This window comes from Meles meles, chromosome 1 (genome assembly GCF_922984935.1).
Source record: "Meles meles chromosome 1, mMelMel3.1 paternal haplotype, whole genome shotgun sequence".
Taxonomy (NCBI): Eukaryota; Metazoa; Chordata; class Mammalia; order Carnivora; family Mustelidae; genus Meles; species Meles meles.
In genome coordinates, this window is record NC_060066.1 from 199,712,836 (window position 1) to 199,738,678 (window position 25,843).

General features: G+C 47.4%; 1 protein-coding gene and 1 non-coding gene across 2 annotated transcripts; both read right to left on the reverse strand.

Annotated features, from left to right (window-relative positions):
* Positions 1 to 1,177: 1,177 nt before the first annotated feature.
* On the reverse strand, positions 1,178 to 17,289 carry ELOA (elongin A). The gene is made up of 11 exons (XM_046005490.1): positions 17,141 to 17,289; positions 12,157 to 12,213; positions 11,230 to 11,336; positions 8,635 to 9,823; positions 8,156 to 8,270; positions 7,236 to 7,391; positions 7,031 to 7,128; positions 5,950 to 6,130; positions 5,518 to 5,629; positions 4,671 to 4,849; positions 1,178 to 3,745 (listed from the first exon to the last, which is right to left on the reverse strand). The coding sequence occupies exons 1-11, from the start codon at positions 17,213 to 17,215 to the stop codon at positions 3,684 to 3,686; spliced, it is 2,331 nt and encodes a 776-aa protein (XP_045861446.1). The 5' UTR covers positions 17,216 to 17,289; the 3' UTR covers positions 1,178 to 3,683.
* On the reverse strand, positions 11,721 to 11,860 carry LOC123928010. Its single transcript, XR_006815583.1, has one exon. It is a non-coding gene; the product is annotated as a U4 spliceosomal RNA (small nuclear RNA).
* Positions 17,290 to 25,843: the final 8,554 nt, after the last annotated feature.

Consider the following 25,843-nt stretch of genomic DNA (forward strand, 5'->3'; position numbering starts at 1 on the left):
TTTTCTCGTTTTAAAAATGGGGCCCTGACCACCTACCTGGAAAGATCACTATGATCACTGAGACAATGTGGGTGAGTCCGAGGGTGTCTGCCACGTGCTGGGTGGTTACTCTTACCTAACTGCCTGCCGGACGTGTGTGCTTCTCTGTATCCCAAGGTCTCATCCAGGTTCTGGCTCAGCAAATGTTGAATTAATGAGTAAAGAACAAGGTGCTGACTTACAAACTCCGGGAAAATCATCCATCAGATACCATGTTCTATAATTTACTTCAAATGCATGGTAACTTCTTAACAGTGAGCATTCGATCCAGTAAAGGTTGGGGAAAGTTAAGGCCATACACCAAGAATGCCCTTTAGAAGAGAAGGGTAATAAAAATGTGCTTCTGGGAGATGATGTAGGTTTGATGGAAGATCCAGTCCAACACAGGGGCACCTGGGTGGCTGAGTTGGTTGAGCGTCTACTCTTGGTTATGGCTCAGGTTCTGATTTCAAGGTGGTGAGATCGAGCCCCGTGTTGGGCTCCCTGCTCAGCGCGGAGTCGGCTTAAGATCCTCCCTCTCGCACTGCCACCCCTCCCCAGCTAGTGATCTCACTCTTCCAAAAAAAAAAAAAAAAGGTAACAATGCAATGTATGCAGGGGCTGCAACCAAGCCCCGGCCTCCACTAGCCAGCGGCTGAAGCTCCTGCCAGCCAGGGCCTGAAGTTCTTGCTGATGTGGCCTTTCTGCATCAGTTGTCATTATGCTCTCACTGGGAAGTCCCTGAAGACATAGGAGACTCACCTGGGTCCTTCACACGCCCGAGGCACTGACAGGTGGAGTGGTACCCACTCTGCAGCCAGAGAACCTGGGTTTCTCCCCTTTTCCTTTGCTGCAGGTGGGCTGCATGATCTCCCCCGAGCCCCAGCTTCTGTTGTAATACGGGGTTAATGTCTCAATCCCAGGAGGTACTTGTCATCTGAGGTTCCTCCCTTTGCTCAGGGGTTCTCCCCCGCGCCCCCCCCCACCCCGGAATTCCCATCCCCAGTCCCACTTCGCTACAGAAATCCAACATCCTTTACAGAGCCCCGTCCAGGGAATAAGCTCTCTGCCCCAACAGCCCAGGAACCAGACACTTGGTGACCAACTATTCTCAGACATAGTAAGGGAGAAAGGACAGAAACCACAGTATATGGGGGTTTTTTTTTTTTTTTTTTTTTATTTAGACATGGAATTTTCCTTCCTTTTCATATAACTTATCTAATTAAAATATTCATCTTGGTAGTTACCACAAAAAAGTAACATAGAAAATTGTATTTACATTTTGGGACCAAAATACAAATGAAGAGCAGGATGATACCTTGCTCCTTTCCCTCCCACTTCCCAGAAAGAGAAAGCCCCAAAGAAACTGCTCATTTACCAAGGATCACAAAGGGTTAATTTGTAATTTGGTGATCTGTATGTAGTGTAGCACAGGAAAACAATTGCACACGTTTTCACAAATGAGACCAAAGGTTCGACATCGTCCTGTGTGTCTGCTCTGCAGCCACTTCGATAACCAGGTGAGAAGGTTGCTCAGAAATTCGGCTTTTCCTCTGCCCTCCTCACTCTTCTCACCAAGTCACATCCCTGATGCAGACACGCTCGGAGGGGGAGGAGGGAAAGATCTGGCTCTAGGCAAACAGGGCAGATCAAAAAACCTGTATGTGCTAAAAATGGGCAGCGACGGTGGCAGGAGCAAATGTGTCCTTCCTTCCCTCCCTGCCTACAAACTCCTACGAAGGGACGAGATCCCGCACAACTGAATCTGCAGTAGGAGAAACTGGTTTCAACGACAAAGACTTGAACACACAGCTGAGAGACAAATCCGAGCTGGTGGACACCCGCAGGGAGCTATTCCAGGCCGCAGCTGTCTGGCCCCGACCCAGATGTTCATTTGGCTTTAGGGAAGAGGCTTCCGGATGCCAGTTTTGCACAGCGGGCCAGGGCTGGGGGTGGAATGGTAAGACAGACAAGCAGGAGAGAGAGTGTTTCACCCAATTCAGAAACACAGCAGATGGAAACACGGCACTACTTGTGTCCTGCTGGAACAGGCAGCCTGCGCACCACGCACACCGTCTCTGCTCGCTCTGGAGTCTTCAGTCAGCCTGAAGTCTGCGGGACGGTTCAAAGCAGTGGACTTCCTGTTCTGGGCTGTGAGGGAGCTGGTCAAAGGGACTCACTGCCGAGCTCCTGAGGCTGTCCTGTGAACCATGCCCCCCGCCTAGTGCTTAGGCATCTTAAAGACGGGCACCTCAAGTGTCTACAGCACGTCTTTCCCCCTGGGTCACAACCAAGTGGGTTCCTGCAAGATCGGTGCTGTCCGCAGCCGAGAGGGGCACTGACGCTGCCCTCCTGAGGACTGATCTCTCCTGTGTCAGCTTCAAAGTGAGACTCCCTTCCCAAACCTAGTGGGTGTCCTTGCGGTTCTCCCCCATCCTGACACTACAGCTCAGACACTTTCCCTAAGTTGGCCATTCCCCCGCCTCAAGTTCTGGCTTAAACACTTAAAAAGTAGAGAGCGCTTCATCTGCAAAGTTCTCTGCAAAACATAGTGAATTCTTGTGCTCTTTCAATCACATGATCTTAGCTTTTAAAGAAAGGCAAAACAAAACCAATTTTGAACACAGCATTACAACTTTTAAAACCACTCACTTCTGCTAGCAGTGAAACAGGGAACAGGAGATTAAAGTGCTGGCTTCTTAGACTTAGTTGAATGGGGGGTGGGGGCACAGAAAGCCCTGCCATGTGTGCTCCCCCTGCTGGGGGGAGAAGGAAAAACAGGGGAGGAAAAAAAGTCCCTAAAGTTTTGAATCAGAAATTGTAAATCGTAAAAACGCTGGGGTTCTGTGCAAATCGATCCCCCAAGGCTCTGTGTCCTCTAGTGAGCCTCTAAAAAGTGGGAACTGGCAAAAAGGATGGGGAAAAAACTCTAGACCTTTACAAATAACCTCCTTTAATAAATACTATTTAATGAAGAAGAAAGAGATGCACCTGCATAGGAACTCAAAGCAACACTGAGAAGGGCCTCAGAGGCGAGGGGTCTGCCTTGAACACTTCCGGTCTCTATATCGAGGCGCCCCTCCAGGACAGGCAGCCCAGGACCCACTCTTGGCCCTCTGTGCAGCAGGTACCACACAGGCTCTGAGGACGCCCAGCCCTCCCTCTGGACCACAGTCCACTCAGGGAGGCTGATCTGGGACAGGGGATGGCTTTCACTAGGTTTTTATCTAACTTTAATAAAGGACCCTGAAAATAAAAGGCTAAGTGTATGGTAGAGGACCTAAAAAAAAAAAAAAGAAAAGAAAAAAAGAAAAAAAAATACTGGGGTAATATAAATACAATCTGGGGGCAATATTTATTAATTAAAACTATGTCTTATAGTTTACAAAGAAGCTAATTAACAACAAAAGTATAATTGACCTTAAAATCCTCAGTAAGACTGAGGCTTCACATCTTCTTCAGAATTCTGAAGTGTTCTCCAGGCCGGGAGGCAGTGGCTGCAGCGCACACAGGCTCACAGGGGCAACACCTGCGGGCCGGGCGGGGTTCCGAGACCAAAAGGTGCCTCCAAGCAAAGGATCCTGGTCTCCTTTGGAAGTTCCATTCCCCAACCCCCACTGTCCTCGTACTCCCCACCAGTTTCATCTCCCAGGCAAGTCCTCAGTTTATCGTCGGGAGAACCTGTTCTTGAAAGCTTTAATCGTCTTGGCCATCATTGGGGCAATTTCTGTGAGAAGAGAAATAGTTTAGACACACACTGTCAAGGCCAAGCCCTGCCGCGCTCTGCTCCGCACCAGCAGACAAAGGGTACGCGGTTCTCCTCTCCCAGCACAGCAGAAGAACAGCACAGAGCTCTGCTTCCACAGCGCCCACTGGACCCAAAACCATCCCCAGCTCTACCTGCGACCACCCCAGCAAGCCCCTGGTTGCGCAGCAGGCGGCAGAACTGGGATTCACTGCCTCCCGACTCTTGCCACCATTCTCAGACACAATTTCACTCTGCCTCACCAACACCCAAACCAGCAAAAAGCAGCCCTCTTAGTCGTCTCCGCCCAGGGTAGCAACAGGTCCACGAAGAGCTCAAGGTAGACCCCACTTAAGGATGCTGGCCTGCCCTCCTAAGTGATTCACCTGAGCACAGCCAAAGCTCAAGCCAGGACCTCTACCCGCCCAGGGACCCTGGTGTGCACACACAAGCCTGCTTTTAGGGAGGAAACCCCCTTAGAATACTGGACACAGTCTATGGTAATAACACACTTAATAAAATACAAAATACATGCAACTAGATATAAAAAATAAATATTTGGAAGCTGGGGGTTATAGGCCATACACCTTCCAGATGGAGAGTCACTCAGCAGTTAACAGTACTAGTTATGAACCCCACGTTATTGCCTGGTGAAACAGGCTTATGTTCAGGTTAAAAAAAAAAAAAAAGGAATGCCAAAATGAATATTCACTACAATCGCTATCGGGAAGATATTCGTGCACCAGGCACAGAACAGGGGAAGGAGGCACCGGCATTTAGAGAAGCTGCGGCCAGAGCCTCGGACACAAGCCTACTTGAGCACACAGAGCAGGATGCAGCGGCCGGGACCCCAAAGGCCTCAAACACCAGTTCTGAGATCCCTGAGCAGGAAGGCCGAGTTACTTACTCTTCACAGTCGGTTTCCTAGGATCGTAGGAAACAGTGCTGAGCACGGGAGCCAAGTGGGCCCCGCTGGTGCTCGGGCCGTCGTAGGCCGGCTCCTCCGGGCTGGTGCTAAAGCTGCTGCCGCTGCCGCTGGCTGACGGGGCGTGGCTGTTCCCGGAGGGGTACGGGGCCGGCTTGATCCTGCAACACAGCGCCAGCGGGTTAGGCCCGAGCGTGAGAAAACTGCCCTCTGCACCAGCGGCCCGTGGCTGGCCTGTCTGAGGAAGACCCCGTCCTGGCTTAGCGCGGCCAACCCGCGCGCCCCAGATTCTGACGGTGGCACTTAGAGGACGGAGTCAATCTGAAAATGCTAGTGCGACTGAGCTTATGCAGTCCTCGCAGCAGCATGCTTTACTCTTGTTATTTTTGGTTTCAAGTAATCTCTACCCAATTCATGACCCCGAGATCCGGAGTCACATGCTCCAATGACTGAGCCAGCCAGGTGCCCCAGGAACGTGGTTTGTTTAAATGGAGAAAGGGAAAGCCCAAGGGCGTGTCTCCCAGAAGCCAGGTCCTGATCTCCATTTCATCTTAACCCTCCCGGCGGCAGGAATAATTATCGGCCAACACTGCAGTCATGGAAGTGGAGGCCTGGGGCGGGCTGAGGTTGGGGGGAAGGCGGGGAAGGCAGGCAGTGTCAAGGGCTGAGCTGGCCAAGATCGGCCTCCAAAATCCACTCTGCAAGGCCAGGCTCTCACCCCCAAAATGAATTGCTTCCTGCCCCTGGGCTGCCTTGTAGGGCTGAATGACAGGCTCCTGGGGCTCTTTTCCCCTAGCACACAGAAACCCTAAAGCTGCCAAGAGCTTACCTAATTTTCTCAGGCACAGCTGCTCCTCCGGTTCCAAACTTCTCCTGTCTCCGTCGAACATCACGAGGCGGTTTGGCCACAGAGTTGACAAAGGCCATCTTTGCTTGTCGGCCTGATGAGAAATAGAGACATCAGGACCTCCTTTTTGAGCGGAGATGCTACTGTGATTTTACTAATCTATGCTATTAAGAGCTAAAGGCTCTTCAGGTGCCCCCAAAGCCAGGGGATTATTAACCCTGAAAATCCCTCTAGACAGTATGTGTGGTGGCAGAAGATACAGCTCGTCCCTGCCCCATTTCTGCACAAGCAAGACAGATTTAGGACCTGGAGGCTACCTCAGCCCAGCCTGCTAAGGCCCCGCAGTCAAGAGGAGCCTAGGGCTCCGTGTTTCACCAGCCTGCCCCATCCTGCCGGGCTCCCCTTGCCCATCACCTTTGGGCTTATTGGCATGTGCAGATCTGATATTCTTGGTCAGCACTCGCAGCCGCTGCTCCCGGGCATCCTGAAGCCGCAGGTACATCTCCCGCCACGACTCATACTCTTCAGGCCTTTCTTCCTTAAAGTCTCGGTGACAATGAACTTTCCATAATTGATCTGTTTCTTCAATTAATACCTAAAATCAGAACCAGGGCATCATTTATACGCAAGCCCTCTGACAGAGCTCTTTTCCATCTTTATCACCTTCCTCATGGTATTTTGGTCCTCACAGTAGTAGTGTTACATTAAGATACCACAGTTCTAGAAAAAAAAAATCACCATATTAAAGAACTGTTAAACGTGAAGTGCTATACTGGCTGCTTTTGGCGGGCTGTGGGGTGAGAGAAGACAACCCAGAAACCAGCTGAGACCAGGCTCTTCCTTTAGGAAACCAGTGACAGGGAGGACTGAAATGATGACACATCCAGAATGAACCCCCAGAATTGGAGACAGCTCCCTCATGCAACCAAATGACTGTGTCCCAGCACTGTCAGAAAGACATTTGGTTACACTGGGATGTCTCTAGGGGACTCCTAGCAGATCTGTGTTTTCTTTCTTCTTTTTTTTTTAAAGTGGGGAGGGAAGGGGACAGAGGCAGAGAGAGAATCTCAAGCAGGCTCCATGCGTAGCACAGAGCCCAACATGGGGCTCGAGCTCACATCCCTGAGATCATGACATGAGCTGCAATTAAGAGTCGGCCGCTCAACCGACTGAGGCACCAGGTGTCCCTGTGCTCTTTTATATTCCCTGGCTCACAAAGCTCTGTCCCTGCCCTGGCTCCCAAGGCTGTGCTGCCCAAATTCTCCCCTGCCCTCTGTGACTGATTCTCTGCTCCTTTTGAAGCCCATCTTGATTGGATGCCAGGAGCAGGTGCTAAAAATATGCATGTTTCAAGGCCCGCAGGCAAACCAGCCTGCCCAGGACAGTGAAGCAACCACTGCTGCCTGCCCTTCACCCACTGCAGACTCAGAGGCGAAGCTATTTCTGGAGACACGGGCCAGAAAATGGCCTTCCCTGCCCCAAACAGGATACTCACGTGGTTGTACTCCTCTATGCGGTACAGCTGATCAGGCGTACACCTCTCCAAAACGGGTTCAAGAACAGAATACGGGACACCACCCACTTCAAAGATTGCTGCAGAGAATCAAAGGTGCAAAGTGCTGAATGTTGGCCAAGCCACCCAATGGTGAGGCCCCAGTGCCACAATGTGTTTAAGAGCAGGAGAAAAGCATGCGACTTACAATCGATGTTGTTCTTAAGTACCCGGATGCACTGCTGGTGCAAGGTCATCATTTTGGGGAGACAGGCACATTTGGAGCCAGAGTACACCTGCATCTTAGAATTCATTCTTCGTCCAGTGAATCCAGCTTCCTCCTCTTCCTGGGGTGAAGACAGCGCTACAGGGCAAGGAAGACAGGACTGCACGTTACAAAGGGCACTGATTCCTGCAGGGAGCGCTCTCTTTCTCTCGCCCTTCCATGGCTTCCCAGTGGCCTTTCTCAAAGGCAACCAATGCTACCAGTTCTGTGTATTCCTCCAAGTCTGTGCAAAAATAAACAAATGTGCATTTTATTCCATTTTCACCAAGAACACCCACTGTCCTTGTTCTTTCATTTACCATATTCTAGAAATCTTCCTGTATCAGACAGACTTTCCACACTTATCACAGCTGTACAGGAGGCCACTGTGCGGATGAACTACAGTTTAGTGATTGTCTCTTGCCGAGGGACACTTACTTACGTGGCTTCTAATTCTTGTGCTATTAAGAACAGAACTTTTTTTTTTTTTTTTTAAGATAAAAAGTTCATGCAGAACGTAATAGAATAAAGGGCAGCTAGTAACAGTGCAGCTAAGATTTACCAAACACTCCCTATGTGGGAAAACCCAAGTTAAGAGCTTTACCAGCATCATCACTTTTAATCCGCTGAACAGACTTGTGAGGCAGATACCATTACCATGCCCACTTCTAGCACATGAAAACTGGCGCGTCTAAGGAAATTATTACCCCAGTTCACAGAACCTATAGAAGCCAGAGCTGGGATTTAAACCCAAGCCATCAAACTCCAGAGCCGGGAAGGCTATTAAGTGCACCAAAATCTCAGGATACTGTGAATAAATTGTTAAAATCTTTTCCCAGTTAAAAAAGGATGCAGAAAATTACCTTTTCGCTTTGGTGGGAAGGAGGACATCAATTCCAGGGTAGGAAGTGGCCGGTAATTGGCCTGTATCATGGGTAATGGGAGGTCTGGCAACACTGGCAAGGCGTCCATGGGGACCTGCAAAGACAAGACCAGTGAGTGGACAGCCCCTGTACAAGAGCACAGCTCTCTGCCTTACAGCCCATTCCCAGCAGTGCGGACAAGGCAGACAACTTCACAAGCAGACCCAGGCTGGAGAGGGGCTGCCAGCTAGGTCCGATACCATGGAAGGCAGGAAATGGAGAGACAGGCCCAGCATGATAGAACAAATGCAGGAAATACGCACCTTAGCGGCTAGCTGCCCTGCCAGAGAGGCCTGGAAACTGAAATTCAACAAGCCACGTAAAAGCCAGCCAAGCTGAACAGAGGCGAGGTAGGTCCTGGGAGCTCTGTGGGGCCAGATGCTCCAGCTGGGAAGCCACCAAGTGGCTGAAGGGCTTACCTTTTTCAGCTTGGCTGAATTGGCTCCAGCTGGCTGAAGTTTCTCTGACTTGTTTTCATCCACTTTAGGTAATTTCTGAACTGAGTCCAAGTTTTTATTCGTGCTTTTTGAATCATTTTTTTTTAGTCCTTTTTCTCCAGGAGTGGTGGCTGAAGTTTTCACAACCTTTTTCTTTTTCTTCCGGGGCTGGTCATAGCTGAGGTATGACTCAAAAGACATAGTGGGCTGCTCAAATTCATCGTCCATCTCTGCCTCCTCGACCTTAGCAAGGGAGCCCACAGACTTTCTGTCTGAATGAGAAGATTTTATTTTCCCTTCTGAAGTCTTTAGGTTGTTAGAAACCCGGTCTTTCATCTTGGGCAACGAGTCTCCCGCCCCCTTTCCTATGTCTAAGCTGTCGAGACTCTGCTTGTTTTTGTCCGTTTTGGTTTTCTCTGCATCTTTGTGCTTTGGCTTGTTTTTAAGGTGGTTGTCTGAAGCAACTTCCAAGGGTGGTAAAAACTTCTTCTTGGAGCTGCCCTCTTTCTCCTTCTCTTTCTTGACACCACTGGAGGGCAGCTTCTCCTTTGTGCTGTCCCCTGAGAGTGGCCTTCTGTTTTCCTCTTTGGAGATGGCCTTGTGTGATTTCTCTCTGCTCAAAGACAACTTCCCATCTCCCTTAGCCTCCACTGGACGTTTTTCCTTGTAAGATCTGTGCTCCTTGTTCTGACTCACAGCCCCTTTCCCCTGGGGATCCCCCACGTGTCGGTCCTGACTAATCCCCAGTCTGTCCTGAAAGGCATTACTATGGCCTTTCCCAGGTTTCTGGTGTGGAACAAAGGGCTCATGGTCCTCCTCCAAGGATCTGTAATGGTCCATGGTCATCTGATGGGGACTGGCAGACGATGGAGGGGACTGAACATGGCCATAATCAGAAGATTCGTGGTCTGAAGAATAAACTGGTGAAACTCTATGGCACCTCTTTCTCTCATCTCTCCTCTCTGGAACATGGGACACTTTGTGAGTTCTCTCGGGTTCTGAGAGTTTTCTGTGTTTTTTCTGCCTGTGATCAGGGCTATAGGACTGGCTACTGGAGGCTTTCCAGTTTTCCTGGTAGTCTCCCTCTATCTCCTCCTCCTTCTGAACCGCATCCCTGGGGCGCTTTCGGGAATTGCTCTTCTCAAAGTCCTGTTCATCAGGCTCAGTGTTTCTACAATTAAAAAAAAAAAAAAAAAAAAAAAGTAGATAGAGCAGATATAAATCTCAGTGTAATCTTTGTTCAGAGGACAAAGTCACAGAACCTGAACTCACAAAAAGAGATGTAAAGGATGCAGTGTTAGAAACAAGGTCTTGGGAAGAGGATGAATGGATCCTGCTCAAAGATACTCAACTAAGGTTTGAGATTGGGAAAACTCAAATAATTCAAAAAACAGAAAATGATGCATTTAACTGCAGGACAAAAAGATCAAGTATCTTTTTTTTTTCCCTTAAGATTTTATTTATTTGACAGAGACAGACACAGCGAGAAAGGGAACACAAGCAGTGGGAGTGGGAGAGGGGGAAGCAGGCTTCCCGATGAGCAGGGAGCCCAATGCGGAGCTCGATCCCAGGACCCTGGGACCATGACTTGAGCCTAAGGCAGATGCTTAATGACTGAGCCACCCAGGCGCCCCAAGATCAAATATCTTGAGGACATGAAAAATGTTTTAAAAATTTTCAACACAGAGGAGCCTGGGTGGCTCAGTTAGTTAAACGTCTGCCTTGGGCTGAGATCATGATCCCAGGGTCCTGGGATCAAGCTCTGTATGGGGCTCTCTGCTCAGTAGAAGTCTGCTTATCCCTCTGCCCCGCCCCTGCTCATGCTCTCTCAAGTAAATAAAATCTTTTAAAAAATTGGAAAAAGAAAATTTCAACATGGGGACATATTTAACTTGTTACCTAAAAAAAGGAGTGGTTGTTATATAGTTTGTTCACAACTATATGAAAATGTCTTTTACAAAGAGGGTAGGGGGCCTGAGTGGCTCAGTAGATTTAGCGCCTACCTTCAGCTCAGGTCATGATCCCTGGGGTTCTGGATCAAACACCAAATCCAGCTCCCTGCTTTCTCAAATAAATAAAAATCTTAAAAAATAAATTTAATTAAAAATAAATAAAAAGAGGGTAGAAAGAAACATATCAAAATGTTAATAATGCTTATGTTTGGATGGCAGAACTGTAAGAAATTTTTATTCTATTTTTTAGTATTTTTTAAAATCCTGTAATGATCACTGATTATTTTTATAATCAAGGCAAAATATGTATTTTATTTATTTGTTTTTAAAGATTTTATTTATTTTAGAGAGAGTGAGAGAGCATGAGCAGCGGTGGAGCAGAGGGAGGAGAGGGAGAAAGATAATCTCCAGCAGACTCGTGCTGAACACAGAGCTGGAAAGATGCAGGGCTCAATCCCGGGACCCTGAGAGCATGACCTGAGCCGAAACCAAGAGTCAGACACTTAACGGACTGAGCCACCCAGACACCCCCAAAATAAATATTTTAAATAAGAAGGGTCTATAAACACTCCAAGTACCAGATTTAATCATGAAGTTGAACAAACCCACAGAATAATATTCTTACCGTTCCACAGGAACCAGTTTCTTCCACTGCGCCACCAGGTCCCTGGCAAAACTTCCAACATGCTCGTGTTTTCGCAAGCTATTTACTGTTTTCCCAACTCCGGTCTCCTACAGATTTGACAAAAGAATTGTTACAGGGTTGTACAACTTCGCTCAACAACTTTCTAAGGAAATAAGACCCCTTGCTTGGAGACACTCCTTTCTAAAACATACCTTGCAAGTCTCAGTACAAAATTACTTTGTGTTTATGCCTCAAACCTCTAATGACACACAGTAGCAAAGCACACCAACCTCAGAAGTGGAAAACAGTGTATTAAAACACTTCTACAACTATAACAATAAATAACAAGAGTGATTCCAGCAGGTGTCAGGCACTGAGCAGAGAGTGTCTGCATACAAATCTCAGTGAGTCCTCACAATAACTCTGTGAGGCAGGAATCTGGTCTGTTTGACATGGAAGAACAGCCTAAAGTCATAGAACTTGGATCTGAATCCAGGACTAGTGATGCCAAAGCTGATTTTTTTTTTTAATTTTAAGATAAAATTCATCATTTTTACCATTTTATTTTCAATTAGCAGTAATCACACCTTGGATAAACCTCATTGGCTATAATACGTCACTGCGCAAAGCTCATTTTAACCTTTTATTGGTTTCCAAGACACTCACAATATTGCACAACGATCACTACTAGTTCCAGAACATTTCCATAACCCTAAAAAGAAATGCCGCTCCTCCCCATTTCCCCCACCCCTTACCGTCTGTCTATGGATCTGCCTATTCTGGACATTTCACCTAAATAGAACCATACAATACATGGCCTTGTGTCTGGTTTCTTTCACTTTCAAAGCCCATGCTTTAAACTTATTGTACAATCTCTCCAGTGGGAAGGGGATGGAATATAATTATACAATATCTAACACTTCTTACCGCAAGAATGTCTACTGTAATAGGCAAGGTGGAGAGTTTCTTCAAATATTTCAAGAGCTGCAGAGAGAATAAGATAAATGTTAATTTCTATAACCTCATAATCATTCACTGGAACAAATAATAATATGATGGTTAAATGCTTACTGAGTTCTATATGTTGTACAGTAATAAGTATGCTTATTATCTCTATTTTACAAGCATGAAAACAGGCTCAGAAAAGTTAAGTTACTTGCCCCAGGATGCAAGAAGGGCCAGATGTACTCAGGTCTGGGACTTTAGATTCCCTGCTTTCAACTACTATGTAACATCGGGGAGGGGATGGAGGGTGGAGGGTGGGGGGTGTGGCGGGGGTTAAGACTTAGAGAACCCAACCTACCAACTCTAATAAAAGTCATCAACAACTATCATTGCTCCAGTTGAGACAGAATTTCTGAGAAAGATGTTAATTTAGGGAAATCACCCGTGGACCCACCACAGAGGAAAGTGAAAAGGAGAAGAGGTTTCTCTAGGAAAAGAGTATCCTGTTTCCAGGAAGAATCACAGTTTAACAGAATTGGGTGTTTGTTTTGTTTTGTTTTTTTGATACAAGTGGGAATTTCAAGACCAATTTCTAGTTGGCAGAATCAGAGGTTTGCTGGTACAAATTGTGAACACAAAATGTCTGGGTAGATTAGAAAAGTGATCTGGGATTGGCCACATTTCCTTTCTAGAGTCCTAAAACTAGGTCAAAATCAGGAGAGCAGAGCTGTTGAGACAGAGTTCCGGAGTCAGAGACAGGCTTCAGTTTGGTCCTGTCATCTCCCTGCTGGGTGATCTTGTGCAAGTCATTAACCAGCTTGAACCTCAGTTATTTCATCTGCAAAATCGGAACTGATCCTGTCTCTTTACAACTTTACAAGCTGTGAGGATTCAGAGACAAACCACGTGCAGTCCTTAGCCATAGTGCCTGGAACACTAGAAAAGCTCACTGAAGTTGTTTTTTTAAATAAATGATTATTTTCATTTCATTCATCAACTGTGAGCTCTTCAAATGTCTACCCTTGATCATCACCCAGACAGTCCCCAGCTAATTCCTACTTACTCCATTCCTACCCAAAGTCCTGACAGGCTATGACTCTTTTCAGGAAATGTTTACATGTGTAGAAACATACTTACCATTCAAGGAGTGGTGCAAAGTACAAATAGTTCAAAATAGATTAACTGTGACTACTTTCACATTTAAAGCACCAGATAACAAGATCTGTTCTTTTTCCATGTGCAGCCCGGGCTATAATTAGTATGCCATATTGCTATTACGTGGAGTAGCAAATATGTTTTTCTGGTCATTCTACTTCAATAATTACTGAACTTCATCTCTAGGCAGAGCAATTGGATCACAAGTGATAATCTCATTTGGTTGGGAACAAATGAGAAGCCAAGTAGTATATCCAGGGAGTTTCACCTTCATAGTTGAATGAAAATTATCCTCCACTTCAAATGTGATCACCACCACCACCAACCAACTCAGGATAAAATTTATGTGTTTGTCACTCGAGCTATGGGTGCAAAAATGAATGCTAATTCCTTTTCTTAGAGGAAAATTAAGGATCATTGTAAAGGTTAAAAATGGCTGATTTCACTAATGCCATTCCCTGGAAGGCATTTATAGACCACCTACTGTGTGTCTGTGACTACGCTAAGTTCTTACATGCGTTACCTTATTTCATCCTCATTAGCCAACTCGATAAAGTGGATATTTTTCTCCCCACTTCAGATATTGAAAAAGCCCAGTAAGGTTAGGTAACATGACATATGAGTTAGTAAGTCAGGTGTGTCCACAACAGCATGAACTACAATGACGGGAGAACCATCCAGCACAACACTATCCTTAGAAAACAGGAAAAGAAAATAGAACAGGAGCTCATATGCCTGGAAACAAAGCAGAGGAGCTCTTCCTCAGTATTACACTGCTGGATGGTTTAGAGTCCAGAGTAAAGGAGGTCACCATGGGACAGAGAGTCCCAGGACCTCTACAAAGCCAGCATATAAGGAGGGGCCAGAAGTCATGGAGGGAGTGTTCATCTCAAAGACTAACACTAATTGGAAGTATAAATGCTGCCTTTCTGCTTTGCTTTGGGTTAGTGAGGGGGACTTGAAAGCAGACAAAACTAAAACCCTGGAGATTTCAAAGTGACTTAGCACAACATAAGAGAAAAAGGGCTTCAGAGCCCCTCTATTTTCAAAGAGGCTCAAGAAAGTACAAAGCAGTAACAAGGTAAAAGCACTGTGGGCATCTTCAGGTAGGTCGGAACTTGCTGTTATCAAACCAAGGGACCAACTGCAGAGTTTACAAGAACTGGTAACAGCTCATTGAGAAAAGCCAAACATTCGCATGGTATACGCTCAGGAATCTCAGTAGTCCTTTGCACTCCTTCAACCCAGAGAGCAAAAGATGTCCATAATGTTGACCCCTTGTTCTCCACTTGCTATCCAACTGTGTTCCTGGTAGTTTTCACATTCAGAATGTACCAGAGGGCAAGTAACTCTACCACCCATAAAAACTGGTTTCCAATTAAATAGTAGGAGCCAAGTGACCCTGGTCTGATACCTTTTCCCCAAGTAAGTCCAGATCACTGATGGACTTAGAGCTAAACAGTTAAATGCCCACACTTAATGCAAGGAAATCCACGAACATAGGTCTGGAATCAACCCTTTGGCTAATAATGGTTTGAAATCACGAGTTAGTTGCAAATTCATTACTGCCATATAATCATCTTGTAATTTCAAGAACAACCTGTGGGAGCTTGTTGGGTTAAAACAAGGCTGAGGAGAAAGCCAGTGTGCCAGCTTGCAGTTTTCCCTCTGCAGTTAGCTCACTTCTGAATGTCAACTACTGTACTCTTTGCAAAAACGATCTCCCAGCATTTTCTCATCTTCATAATGCAAAACCACAAGTTTAGCATGATTTGCTACCTGGCAAGTGAAAGGCCAAGTAGTCATAATGATCACTAATAATTCAAGTAGGATGAAATCCCAACAAACCTTTTCCTAATTTGAAATTTCATGCACATCAATTACTAGAAAGACTACTTCAAAATTTAAACTGTAATGGGAAAATGACTATGGATTCTACCTGATCCTTTTTCTTTTTTTTTTTTAACCTCATAGTATTAAAGACCAGACTGGTAGGGGAGGGAGTAGAACATAATACTGCTTTAAGGCTTTAAAAATCAGTCATAAACCTACAAATGTTAAGGAAAACCAACCAGTGCTCAAAAATAATGACCACTGGGATGCTGGGTGGCTCAGTCGTTTAAGTGACTGCTTTCAGCTCAGGTCATGATCCTAGGGTCCTGGGATCAAGTCCCGAATCCGGCTCCTCACTCTCCAGGGAGCCTGCCTCTCCCTCTGCCTGCTCTGCCTGCTCTGCCTGCTCTGCATGCTGTTCTCCCTGCTTGTGCTCTCTCTCTCTCACTTTCTCTCTGATAAATAAAATCTTTTAGAAAAAAAAAATAATGACCATTTATTAGATTCCACAAAGGGTTATTGTAAAAAGAAACATGTAAATGCGTCTGGCCACTAGGTACTGCAGCTGCAATGAAATATATAACAAAGAATGAAGTATTTAAGTTTTCAGATTTAAAACTAAAATGGCTTCCTGAAGAAGTGGCTCTAGTTATACACGAAAGAGTTAAAAAGTGGCCTGATGGTGAGATGCTTTGCACAGCCTTTAGAAGTAGAAGGGGAAAACCTCATCTATGGCAGGCTGGGAACAAGGTGAAGGGAGAAAGGAGCCCTTTAGGAAACAAACAAACAAGCAAACAAACAAAAAACCCTGTGAAGATTGGTGATTAATATCAACGGAGCACTTCCTATAAGCCTGGCCTTCCCCCTCTGACTTGGGTTCTAGGAAGAGGCGAGTGAGCTGTTTAAACAGACAGAGCAAAAAACGTCCATGTCTGGTAAATGGATGAGAACTCAGATCTCACCGCCACTTCACCTAGTCTGGCTCCCTCCATTACTTCCTCTTCAGAAGGCACGCTGGGGCTCAGAGATCCAACTCTCCCAAGTGCACACTGAGCCAGAGTGCTCCCAGAGAATGTCTAACACCTAAGTGTTTTCATCAGGGTATTCCGGTAAAAGAAAAAATTCTTAACATCCAGACACTCTCCCAGACACCGAGAAGCTGGATAAAACAAAGTGGGGAGGGGAGAGGAATGCGTTCAACTTAACAAAAACAGTTAAAAAAAAAAAGCGGAGTACAATTAAAAATGGTTGCCCATCACTCGCAGCAACGAGAAAAGGTAGCTCTTACCTGTCTATCAAGGCCGAAAGGAAATCGAACTGCAACTTCTAACCTTTTTTGTTTTGGTTGTTCCGACTGCAACCCAAGTTTTTAGGTGTACGTACAGCTAGGGGACGTAAGGTTTATTCTGTTTTGTTCTGAAAGGGATCTACTGAGAAAGCGAAAAGGTCCACGTTCTGCGATCAAGTCGAAAGCCCTAAAAACGTCCCTCGGAGACGCAGGACCGCACACCGAGCCTAGACTCCACCGGAGCGCAGCACAACCGGCTCCCTCTCCCTCGGACGAACGTCCGAAGACACGCAGCAAGCAGGCGCGTCTCGCAGGGCTCGGACCAGCTCCAGCGGGCTGGCCCGCGGGAAGCAGCGGGCCCGGGACGCCGAGGGAGCGGCTCCGGGGGCCCGGGAGGCCCGCCGCGTCCGCACGGAGCGCGCCCCAGCCGCCGGGAGCCCGCGGGCGCCCCCGTCCCGGGCCCGCCGAAGCCCCGCGCCCGCCGGGAGCCCCCCGCCCCCCTGCCCCACGCGGGCAGCGGCCCATGGCCGCGAACTTGCCGACCCAGGCCGCAGCCCGGCGGGGCCTGGCTCCGGGTCCGAGCCCCCGCGGCCCCGGTCGGTCGGGAAGGGGCCGCGCCCGGGCCCGCGACCGTTACGGGGCCGCACCGCGGCCAACGCCCGTCCCGCTCCGCGCCGCGCACTCTCTCACCTTCTTCGGGTCCGGGTTCGCGGCCAGGCGCGCCTGCAGCTTCTCCACAACTTGGAGCGCCGACTCCGCCGCCATCGCTGTCACTGGCGCGGCCTCCTCGCCGGAACTGGGCTCGCGTCGCGTCCTCGGGCCGCAGCTCCGCCCTCCGTGCATCCCCGGCGGAGACGGAAGCGACTGGCCCCTTCCGGGCCTCGGCGGCGGCGGCGGCGGCGGCGGCGGCGGCGGCGGGGCGGGGCGGGGCGGGGCGCGGGGCGCAGGAGGAGGGAGGGGGCGGCCGGCTGCAGGCCCCGCCCCCAGGGCCGCGGGATGGGGGTGTCGGAGGGTGGGGGGCCGGGTTCTCGGCGGCCGCTCGCGAGGAGCTTGGACGCGTGGTGCGGGCGCCCGGGCTCCGCGCTAGCCGCCGCCGGGCCGCGCAGCTTCGGTCCTCGGCCCTCAGAGCCCAAGCCGAGCGGACCTCGCCGCGGTCCGGTCAAGACCGAATGCTGCCCCCGCGCCGGACACTGGCTGTATCAGTCCTACTACCCTCGCCACGCCCTGCCTCCCACCTGTCAGCAGGTCTGGGGTCTGCCCGCCCGCAGGGAGTGGGCCGAGGGGAACCGCAGCGACCACCCGGGCTGAGCGCACGGAGCGCCAGTGGCTGGGCTGTCTTTATCTCACCCTGAGCGCAGCCCGATGAGACGAGTTCTGTTGTCCCCATTTTACAGATGAGGAAACAGGCTCGGGAGCCCAAATTAACCTGTATGTGGTCACCCAACGGGAAAGAGATGAACTTGGAATTTGAATCTAAATGGTTTAGGTCCACTGTGAGGGCTCATCTCTGAATAGGCCCATCTTTGATATTGAGGGCCAGAGGGAGAAAGGGATTTGTCAAAAATCAAACAGCCTAGCTGCGTGAGATAATAGTGAGCCTGTGTCTGTGTGTCTCACTTTCCCCCAGAATAGTGTCGGTACATAGGCGCCAAATAAAAACATCTTGAGTGAACGGATGAATGAATGGCTGTTTCCTTGGAAGCACTAGGGCCTGAATCACACCAGCCCAAGACATCATCCTAGAAGCACTAATTCTGTAATACTAGTAAAAGAACAAGGAAACAATCGAAAACTAAAATGTCACTAAATGTCACTAAAAATGACAGCATTGATTACATCTGGATTGATTAGATCAGATTAGAGCCCAATCCAATCTCCAGCAGCAACTTGGCAATGTACTTAGCCTGACCTGTCACCCTCTCGCCCAATGAGGGAAAAAGCCCAGAGATTCTTCCAGATCCCAGTTATGGGCAAAGGAGGGGGGAAATATATATATATTTATTTATATATTTATATATATAATATATATATATGTAATATATATATATATTTAGTAGGCATTCTCTCTCTGTCTCTCTCTCTCTCTCTTTCTCTCTCTCTAGTTTCTTCGAATGAGCTTTCATTCACTCACTATGCTGAGAAGCCCTCCCGCCCCTCAGCCTGGAGTGCCTCCCTCTGCAACTGACCCCTTTCAGTGCATAGTCAACTGATTCTTCTGTTTCTCAAGTGCAGAGACCAACCTGTTCAGTTTTAAATCTGCTGCACAGCACAATAGAGATGACATAATCAATACTGGATAAAAAGTCCATACAAGATTAATGACCACCCACTTGGTGCCCTAAGACTCAACCGTGGGGTGTAACAGAAAAGACATCAACTTGGGTGTGAGGAGACTTGGATTCTGGTCCTGGTCCTTGAGTATCCCTCTTCTCCACAGCAAATGTTTTTACATTTTAAATTCCTTCCATTTTGAAAATGTACCATTGGTGTAATGGAAAACAGGCCGATTCTTGAAGCAGAATTGCTGACTAACCGACCTGGCATATACTCGGGGCACATGGAACATTTTGCGCATGTTACCTAGGGAGATCTCAACAACCAGACTGAAAAGAAACAATGCATGCAGCTAGGGATGACTGGGGAGGATGCACCCCACTCCTCTGGCCCGTCTGTGTCAGCCCAGGCCAGGCTTACCTGCAAAGTAAAGAACTCTTACGCTTGAATATATGAACACTTCTCTGGTTGTAAATTATGTGTCATTCTGATTAAAAAGAGAAAGTTTTGAACCCCTCCTAAAAATGGTATTCTGCATATGTTCACTAGGGATTACCATTGCAATCCTTGGTTTACACAGGGTGTTGAACAGCAGAATGAGGGGCACCTGGGTGGCTCACTGGGTTAAAGCCTCTGCCTTCAGCTCGGGTCATGATCCCAGGGTCCTGGGATCAAGCCCCGCATCGGGCTCTCTGCTCAGCGGGGAGCTTGCTTCCTCCTCTCTCTCTGCCTGCCTCTCTGCCTACTTGTGATCTCTGTCAAATAAATAAATAAAATCTTTAAAAACAAAACAAAACACCAGAATGAGTTCCCTAAAGTCAGAGACTATTTTGTCCATCTTAGATCAGGAACACCTAACACACAGCTGACATTCCATGAAGGTTTGTTGAAAACTGAACTAATTATTATTAAACTAAGGCCAGCCCAGATTATCATCTGAAAACTTTCGGGGGACTCCCTAGCTCTCTTACCTACCCTATAGATCCCCCGTGAGAGAAATTAAAAGACCCATCTTATTCTGCCCAGAAGGCAATTTAAGGCTATACTGTGGGAGAAAGATGGGAATCTTCTGCGAGGCACACTTTGAGTTTTTGCAATAAGTAGGGTCTGCTTTTATAATGAAAATAGATTTTTAAAAAGATTTTATTATGTTTAAGTCATCTGTACACTCAATGTGGGGCTCAAACTTACAACCCCAATATCCAGAGTCATATGCTCTACCAACTGAGCCCCTATCATGAAAATAACTTAAAGGTATTTTAATTTTGGAAAAGAGCAATTTCGGGCTGACGGTACTTGAGTCATTTAAAACACTGAAAAACAAACAAACACACAAACAAAAAAACCAACCATCTTGTTTTCAACAGCGGAGAGGAGTCCTTGCCTTTCATGGAACGGTTAGGGGAGGTTCTGTGGGCTGAACTGCATGTTGAGGGAGGACGACTGATGGATGGAGGGCCTCCCCCTTGCAGCGCTCCTGGTCTGGGTCCTGCCACTCTATCTTATCAGGGAAGCAGCATCTGAGGTTGGTTAGATGGTGAGTGTAAAGGATGGAGGATTGACACTCAGTGACAACCTGAGCCCCAGTCCCCAACTCTAGAAGTGGTAACAGTGGCTCCTGGTCAGGTTCCCTACACTGGCTGAGACGGTTTCCTCCTACTTTATATATTTCTTGTGAAGCTTATTAATATGTTATGTTAAGCAACTGGTATAGAGTAGGGCTTCCCCCCCCCCTTTTAAAGCAGCAATTATTGGGGGAAATTCATTGCTTTGGTTAAGAGAATATTGTGTTCTGCTGTAAAGGAAAATATAAAACCCTCCATCTGGGCAGTTTCATTCTGTACAGCTGTAGCCACTGTTTCTTCCCCAATGGCTCATTTTTTTCTGAATTGACTACATTCATCTTTGTTCCACATCCTTCAAACATGCTCAGTTGGTTATCTACTTAGGGATGGCATCTTTCTTGGTTTCACAGGCTAGATTTGCCTTCCTCAAATACAGCAATGCAAGCGGAGAGGGCCCCCTCCAGGAAATGGTCCAGGATTCGAAATCCACATCTCTCACAGACTGCCGTGAAGGTGGATTAAACCCTCCACTAATAATGTAAGAATACCAGGCCCAGAAACTCTCTGAGGCCCTCTGTCTACCCGGCTGAGCAGCATTCTGTAATGGCCTTGGAGAACAGTCCGCGGAGACTCTGTATTTCCCAGGAAAAGAAACAACCCTAAAAAATTTAAAGTAACATGTATACACTTTGATATTTTTATACAGTATGAATTTTTATAAACTGTATCTAGGTAGTAGCCTAAATGCCTCTTCTTAAGTCTTGGTTTTTGTTAGAGCATTTATCACAATTTGAAATTACCTAATTTAGGGCTTCATGTTTTTATAATCTCTTCCCATTGTGTACATGCCATGAGGCATTGCTGTGGCTGAAACAGTACTTAGAGCACAGTAGGCACTCAGTGAATACTGACAGAGCTCTGCCTCCCAGCAACACCGTCTTGTAGATTAAGTGAGATTGTGTATGAACATACCTGGCAGAGAACTATCGACCAATGATGTCATCTTTATTAATCCTCATGATACATTTCACAGCTGAGGACACTGGTGCTTAGGAAATGTAAGTGCGCCTGTGCCCTCAGCCCCTGGAAGTCAGAATGGGGTTGCAGTCCTTGCTGAAAATGCCCTTGGAAAAAATTTGTTCAAAAACATGTACACCAAAGGCAGTGAGCCTGGAACTGCCAGGGCCGGACACTACAGAGAGAAAGTGGAGGAGGGCAGGCGGTGAGGAAGGAGGTACACTGACTGGATTAAGTCTGGATTGATTACATTATAAATAAATAAAACCCACTGGGTTAAGTAGAGATTAAGAAGGCAGCGCCATGGCAGGGTGGGGCTGGGAGATCCCCTCCTGGCATTCTAGGTGGGTGGGCCCAGCTCTGTGTCACTCTTACACCTGTCGTCTCTCCACCCGCCAGCAATCTTGTGAGGCTTTTTAAGGAGGGAGAAGGCAAGGCTCCAAGAGGCTGAGCAACTAGCTCAAACGTGGTAAGTGACAAATCCCAAATGGGCTCTGCTTAGCTCCAAAGCCTACCCTGGCCTGCCCACGTGTCCGAATACCTAAAGCTGGTCACCTCTCCTCCACCCCTGACTCACTCCCTGCCCCTGGCCAGCCCTGGTTCCTTATCAGTTAACTGAGGAGAGCTGATCAAAGCGACAGCAATGATGATGATAATAATCCAAATTCTTGACACTTGCGATATGCCAGGCATTATGCTAAACAATTTGCCTGAACTATCAACTTTATCCTTATTCCTACAACAGATCTCATGCACTCTCCATTTCACAGATGAGAAAACTAAGGATTTAGACCTATGCAAGGTCACAGAACCTGTAAGCAGCACTGTCAGGCGTCAAAGCCATGTTTGTCCGGCAATAAGGCTCAAGCTCTTTGACCTCACTGCCTGTTGTGAGAGAAGCCACCTGGGAGGACACCATCCAACTGACACACTTCATTCATTCAATCCATCATTCATTCAATCAATCAATTTAGATTTGGTAAGTATGTGGGAGTGGAATGGGAAGGAGAAGATGAACTTGATGAGGAAGGCAGATTAGGAAGGGTCTTAGAGGCCATGGCAAGGAATTTGTATTTTACTGTAACCTTTCATGGATTTGAGGTAGGAGAGTGTTAAAACCTATAAACTAAGTACTTTAACACTGTAGACAATGTGCCAATTAATCTGATACTGTCCTTTAAAACAAAATCATCAATCCCTTTTAAAAGTCACTCAAGGGGCACTTGGGTGGCTCAGTGGGTTAAGGCCTCTGCTTTTGGCTCGGGTCATGGTCCTGGAGTCCTGGGATGGAGCCCCACATCGGGCTCTCAGCTCAGCAGGGAGCCTGCTTCCCACCCCCCCCTGCCTGCCTCTCTGCCTACCTGCGATCTCTGTTTGTCAAATAAACAAATAAAATATTTTTTTTAAAAGTCACTCAAAAAAATAAATAAAGTCACTCGATTGGGGCACCGGGGTGGCTCAGTTGGTTAAGTCTCTGCCTTTGGCTCAGGTCATGATCCCCGGGTCCTGAGATCAAGATCAAGCCCCACATCAGGCTCCCTGTTCAGCGGGGAGTTTGCTTCTCCTTATCCCTTTGCCTGCTGTTCCCCCTGCTTGTGGTCTCTCTCTCTCTCTCTCTCTGCCAAATAAATAAATAAATAAAATCTTTAGGGTAAAAAAGCCCCTCAACCAGAGACCTTATCTAATCACCCCATATAAAATGGCACATGTGCACATGTACACACATCTGTCACTGTTTTCAAAAAACTTACATCCGCCTGGTGTACTTGTCCATAGTGTCTCTCTTTCTCTACCCTTAGAATGTAAGTTCCATAAAAGCAGGGACTTGTATTCACTGCTTTACTCGTTACCACCTAGAGTAGTGCCTGGCACACAGGAGTCAATAAATACTGAGTGAGTAAGTAAGAAAGTTACATTATACCTCCCCCAAAATACAGTCTACATTTGTCCATGCTTGTTCATCTCCTCAATGCTGTATGAATGCTGGTTTCTATTCTCACCACTCTGCTGGAGACAACTTTTCTAAGGTCACCAGTAAAATCCCAGTTGCAAGCTGTTTTTATGGTGGCAGACCTCTCTGCTACATACAGCTGACACCAGGGATGTCTCCTCTCTGGGAAACTCCAGGCTTTGGGCTCCCGTGACACTTCTCTCTCCTGATTCTGTTCCTTCTGTCTCCTTAATGGTCTCCTTTCCCACCACTTCTGTCCCTTAAATAATGTAGTTCCTCTGGGTGTAGTACTGGGCCTGCTTCTTTGTTCATACTACAGTCTGGGTGTTCTCAACCTCTCTCATGGTTTCTACCACTTTCTATAGGCTAGTCACTCTCAAATCTATAGGTTTAGTCTCAAACTTTAGAGTGCCCGGATGGAATTCTGAATTTGTTGGGATGGACATTTCCTCCTGGATGTCCCCCCGCAACCCCCATGGCCCTATGACTCAACAGATTCAAGATGGAACTTGCCATCTTCTCCTTAAACCTCCCCTCCTCGCCCTTCTCCTCCTAGGAGCTCTTGAGGCAGAGATGACTAAGAACACCGTTGCCCTCTGGAAACTCCAACACTCCTCTGTAGGGGAGGGCAGAGACCTGTTCTCAGGCTGGGGGATTTGTAGCAAAGCACAGCCACCCTAGCTACTCTACCAGAGGGCTTACACTGTCAGCTTCCAGGACTGTCTGTACCCAATAGTTCTGTTCCAAAACCTCACCCTGCTGTTTGTTGGGTATCTCAACTGCAAGATGTGCAGAAGTGACCTTATCCACCCACCCCCCCCCCCCTTCTAAATTTGTGTTTCACCACATCTATAGCTGAAACCACCATCTACCCTCAGCCTTCCAGGCTAGATATTTGAAAGCCATTTTTTTTTAAAGATTTTATTTATTTACTTGACAGACAAAGATCACAAGTAGGCAGAGAAGCTGGCAGAGAGAGAGGAACGGAAGCAGGCTCCCCACCGAGCAGAGAGGCCGATGCGGGGCTCCATCCCAGGACTCTGAGATCATGACCTGAGCCGAAGGCGAGGCTTTAACCCACTGAGCCACCCAGGTGCCCCTGAAAGCCATTCTTGATTCCCCTTTTCTCTCCTACCACATCTCATTAAACACAGTGATTTTCATTCCCAAATATTTCTCGATTCCGTCCTCTCCTCAAAATCCCTGCCATGATCTTTCTTGGGTTCTTAAATGATGTCCACTCTCTCAAGACTTTCCAGCGGCAAACTTCTCTAACAGTTGTAGAGACCTCTCCTGGAGGCACAATTTTTAGGCAGAGCATGGCGGCAAAAGGATCTAGCAAGAGTTTTGTTTTCAGAGCTTTTTTTTCTGTCAAATGATTTATATTTTTTCCATCTTGACATAAAGTTTCCTTTTTTTCTTTTTAAAGATTTTATTTATTTATTTGAGAGAGAGAGGATGAGCAGAGGGAGGGAAAGAGAGAAGCAGACTCCCCACTGAGCAGGGAGCCCGACGTGGGGCTTGATCCCAGGACCCTGCTTACCTTTGTTCTGTTCACACCACATTACTTCTTTTCTCTGTGCCTTTGCCTGAGCCAGTCCCTCTATTTGTACACCCACACCCTCTTAAGACTCAGGCCACCACCTTCAGGAAACCTCCCTGCCATCTGTCCCCCAAGGCTGGTGTGGTGCTCCTCATCAGTCCTTCCCTAACACAGTCAGCTTCTCTGTCCCCATGTTTGCGTCAGTCTCTCCTGCTGGCCTGTGAACTTCTTTAGGACAAGGACTGGGGTTCTTCTTATTTTTTTGTTTTTTAGTGAATCCAATAGCTTCTCCCTGCCACACAATAGACCCTCAACTAAGTGAGGGAATGAATGAATATGGACCAGGAAGAGAGGCCTAACTGCACTGGAGGACCAAAGGAGGCTTCAGAGAGGGATCATTTAATCTAGCTCTTGAAGGATGAGATGGAAGGAATCTGCCAGGGGGAGAAGTGAGTGGAAGAACACTCCCGCAGAGACAACGGCAGGTATAAAGGCACTGGGGTTCTGACAGAATCTGCAGTAGTGGAGGAAATGGAAGCATGGCTTGCCTGGAGGGTAAATGAAGGAGAGCCAAGGGAAAAAGCAGTGCTCACGGGGTACTTGCCCTTTGCCTCAATCTTGGCCAAGACACCCTGAAATCGATAAACACATCCATGGCTACTTCCAGTGGTATCGCGAGAGGGCCTATTCTTCTACCTTAAAAGTAGAAAGCAGGTCATCTGAGCACAGGTGCAAAACCAGCCACACAGAACACAGAACCACCGTGTTCAAACCAGCGTGACCTCCAGCCATACAGAACCACTGTGTTCAGACCAGCGTGACCGCCCTGCAGCCCTCAAGGAACGTACTCTCTAGAGAAGATGTTGTGTAACCAAGAATCAGAGAAACTGCCACCACAGAGACCAGGCTTGATCAGCAAATCAAATACTGGAAGACCACTCAGGGGACCAGAGATGCCTAAGACAGGTTGGCTGATTCAGATTCCTAGATTCCTCCCTGCCAGGTAAGAGGCCCCTCTGACCTGGAATGAGGGAATGCTAGTT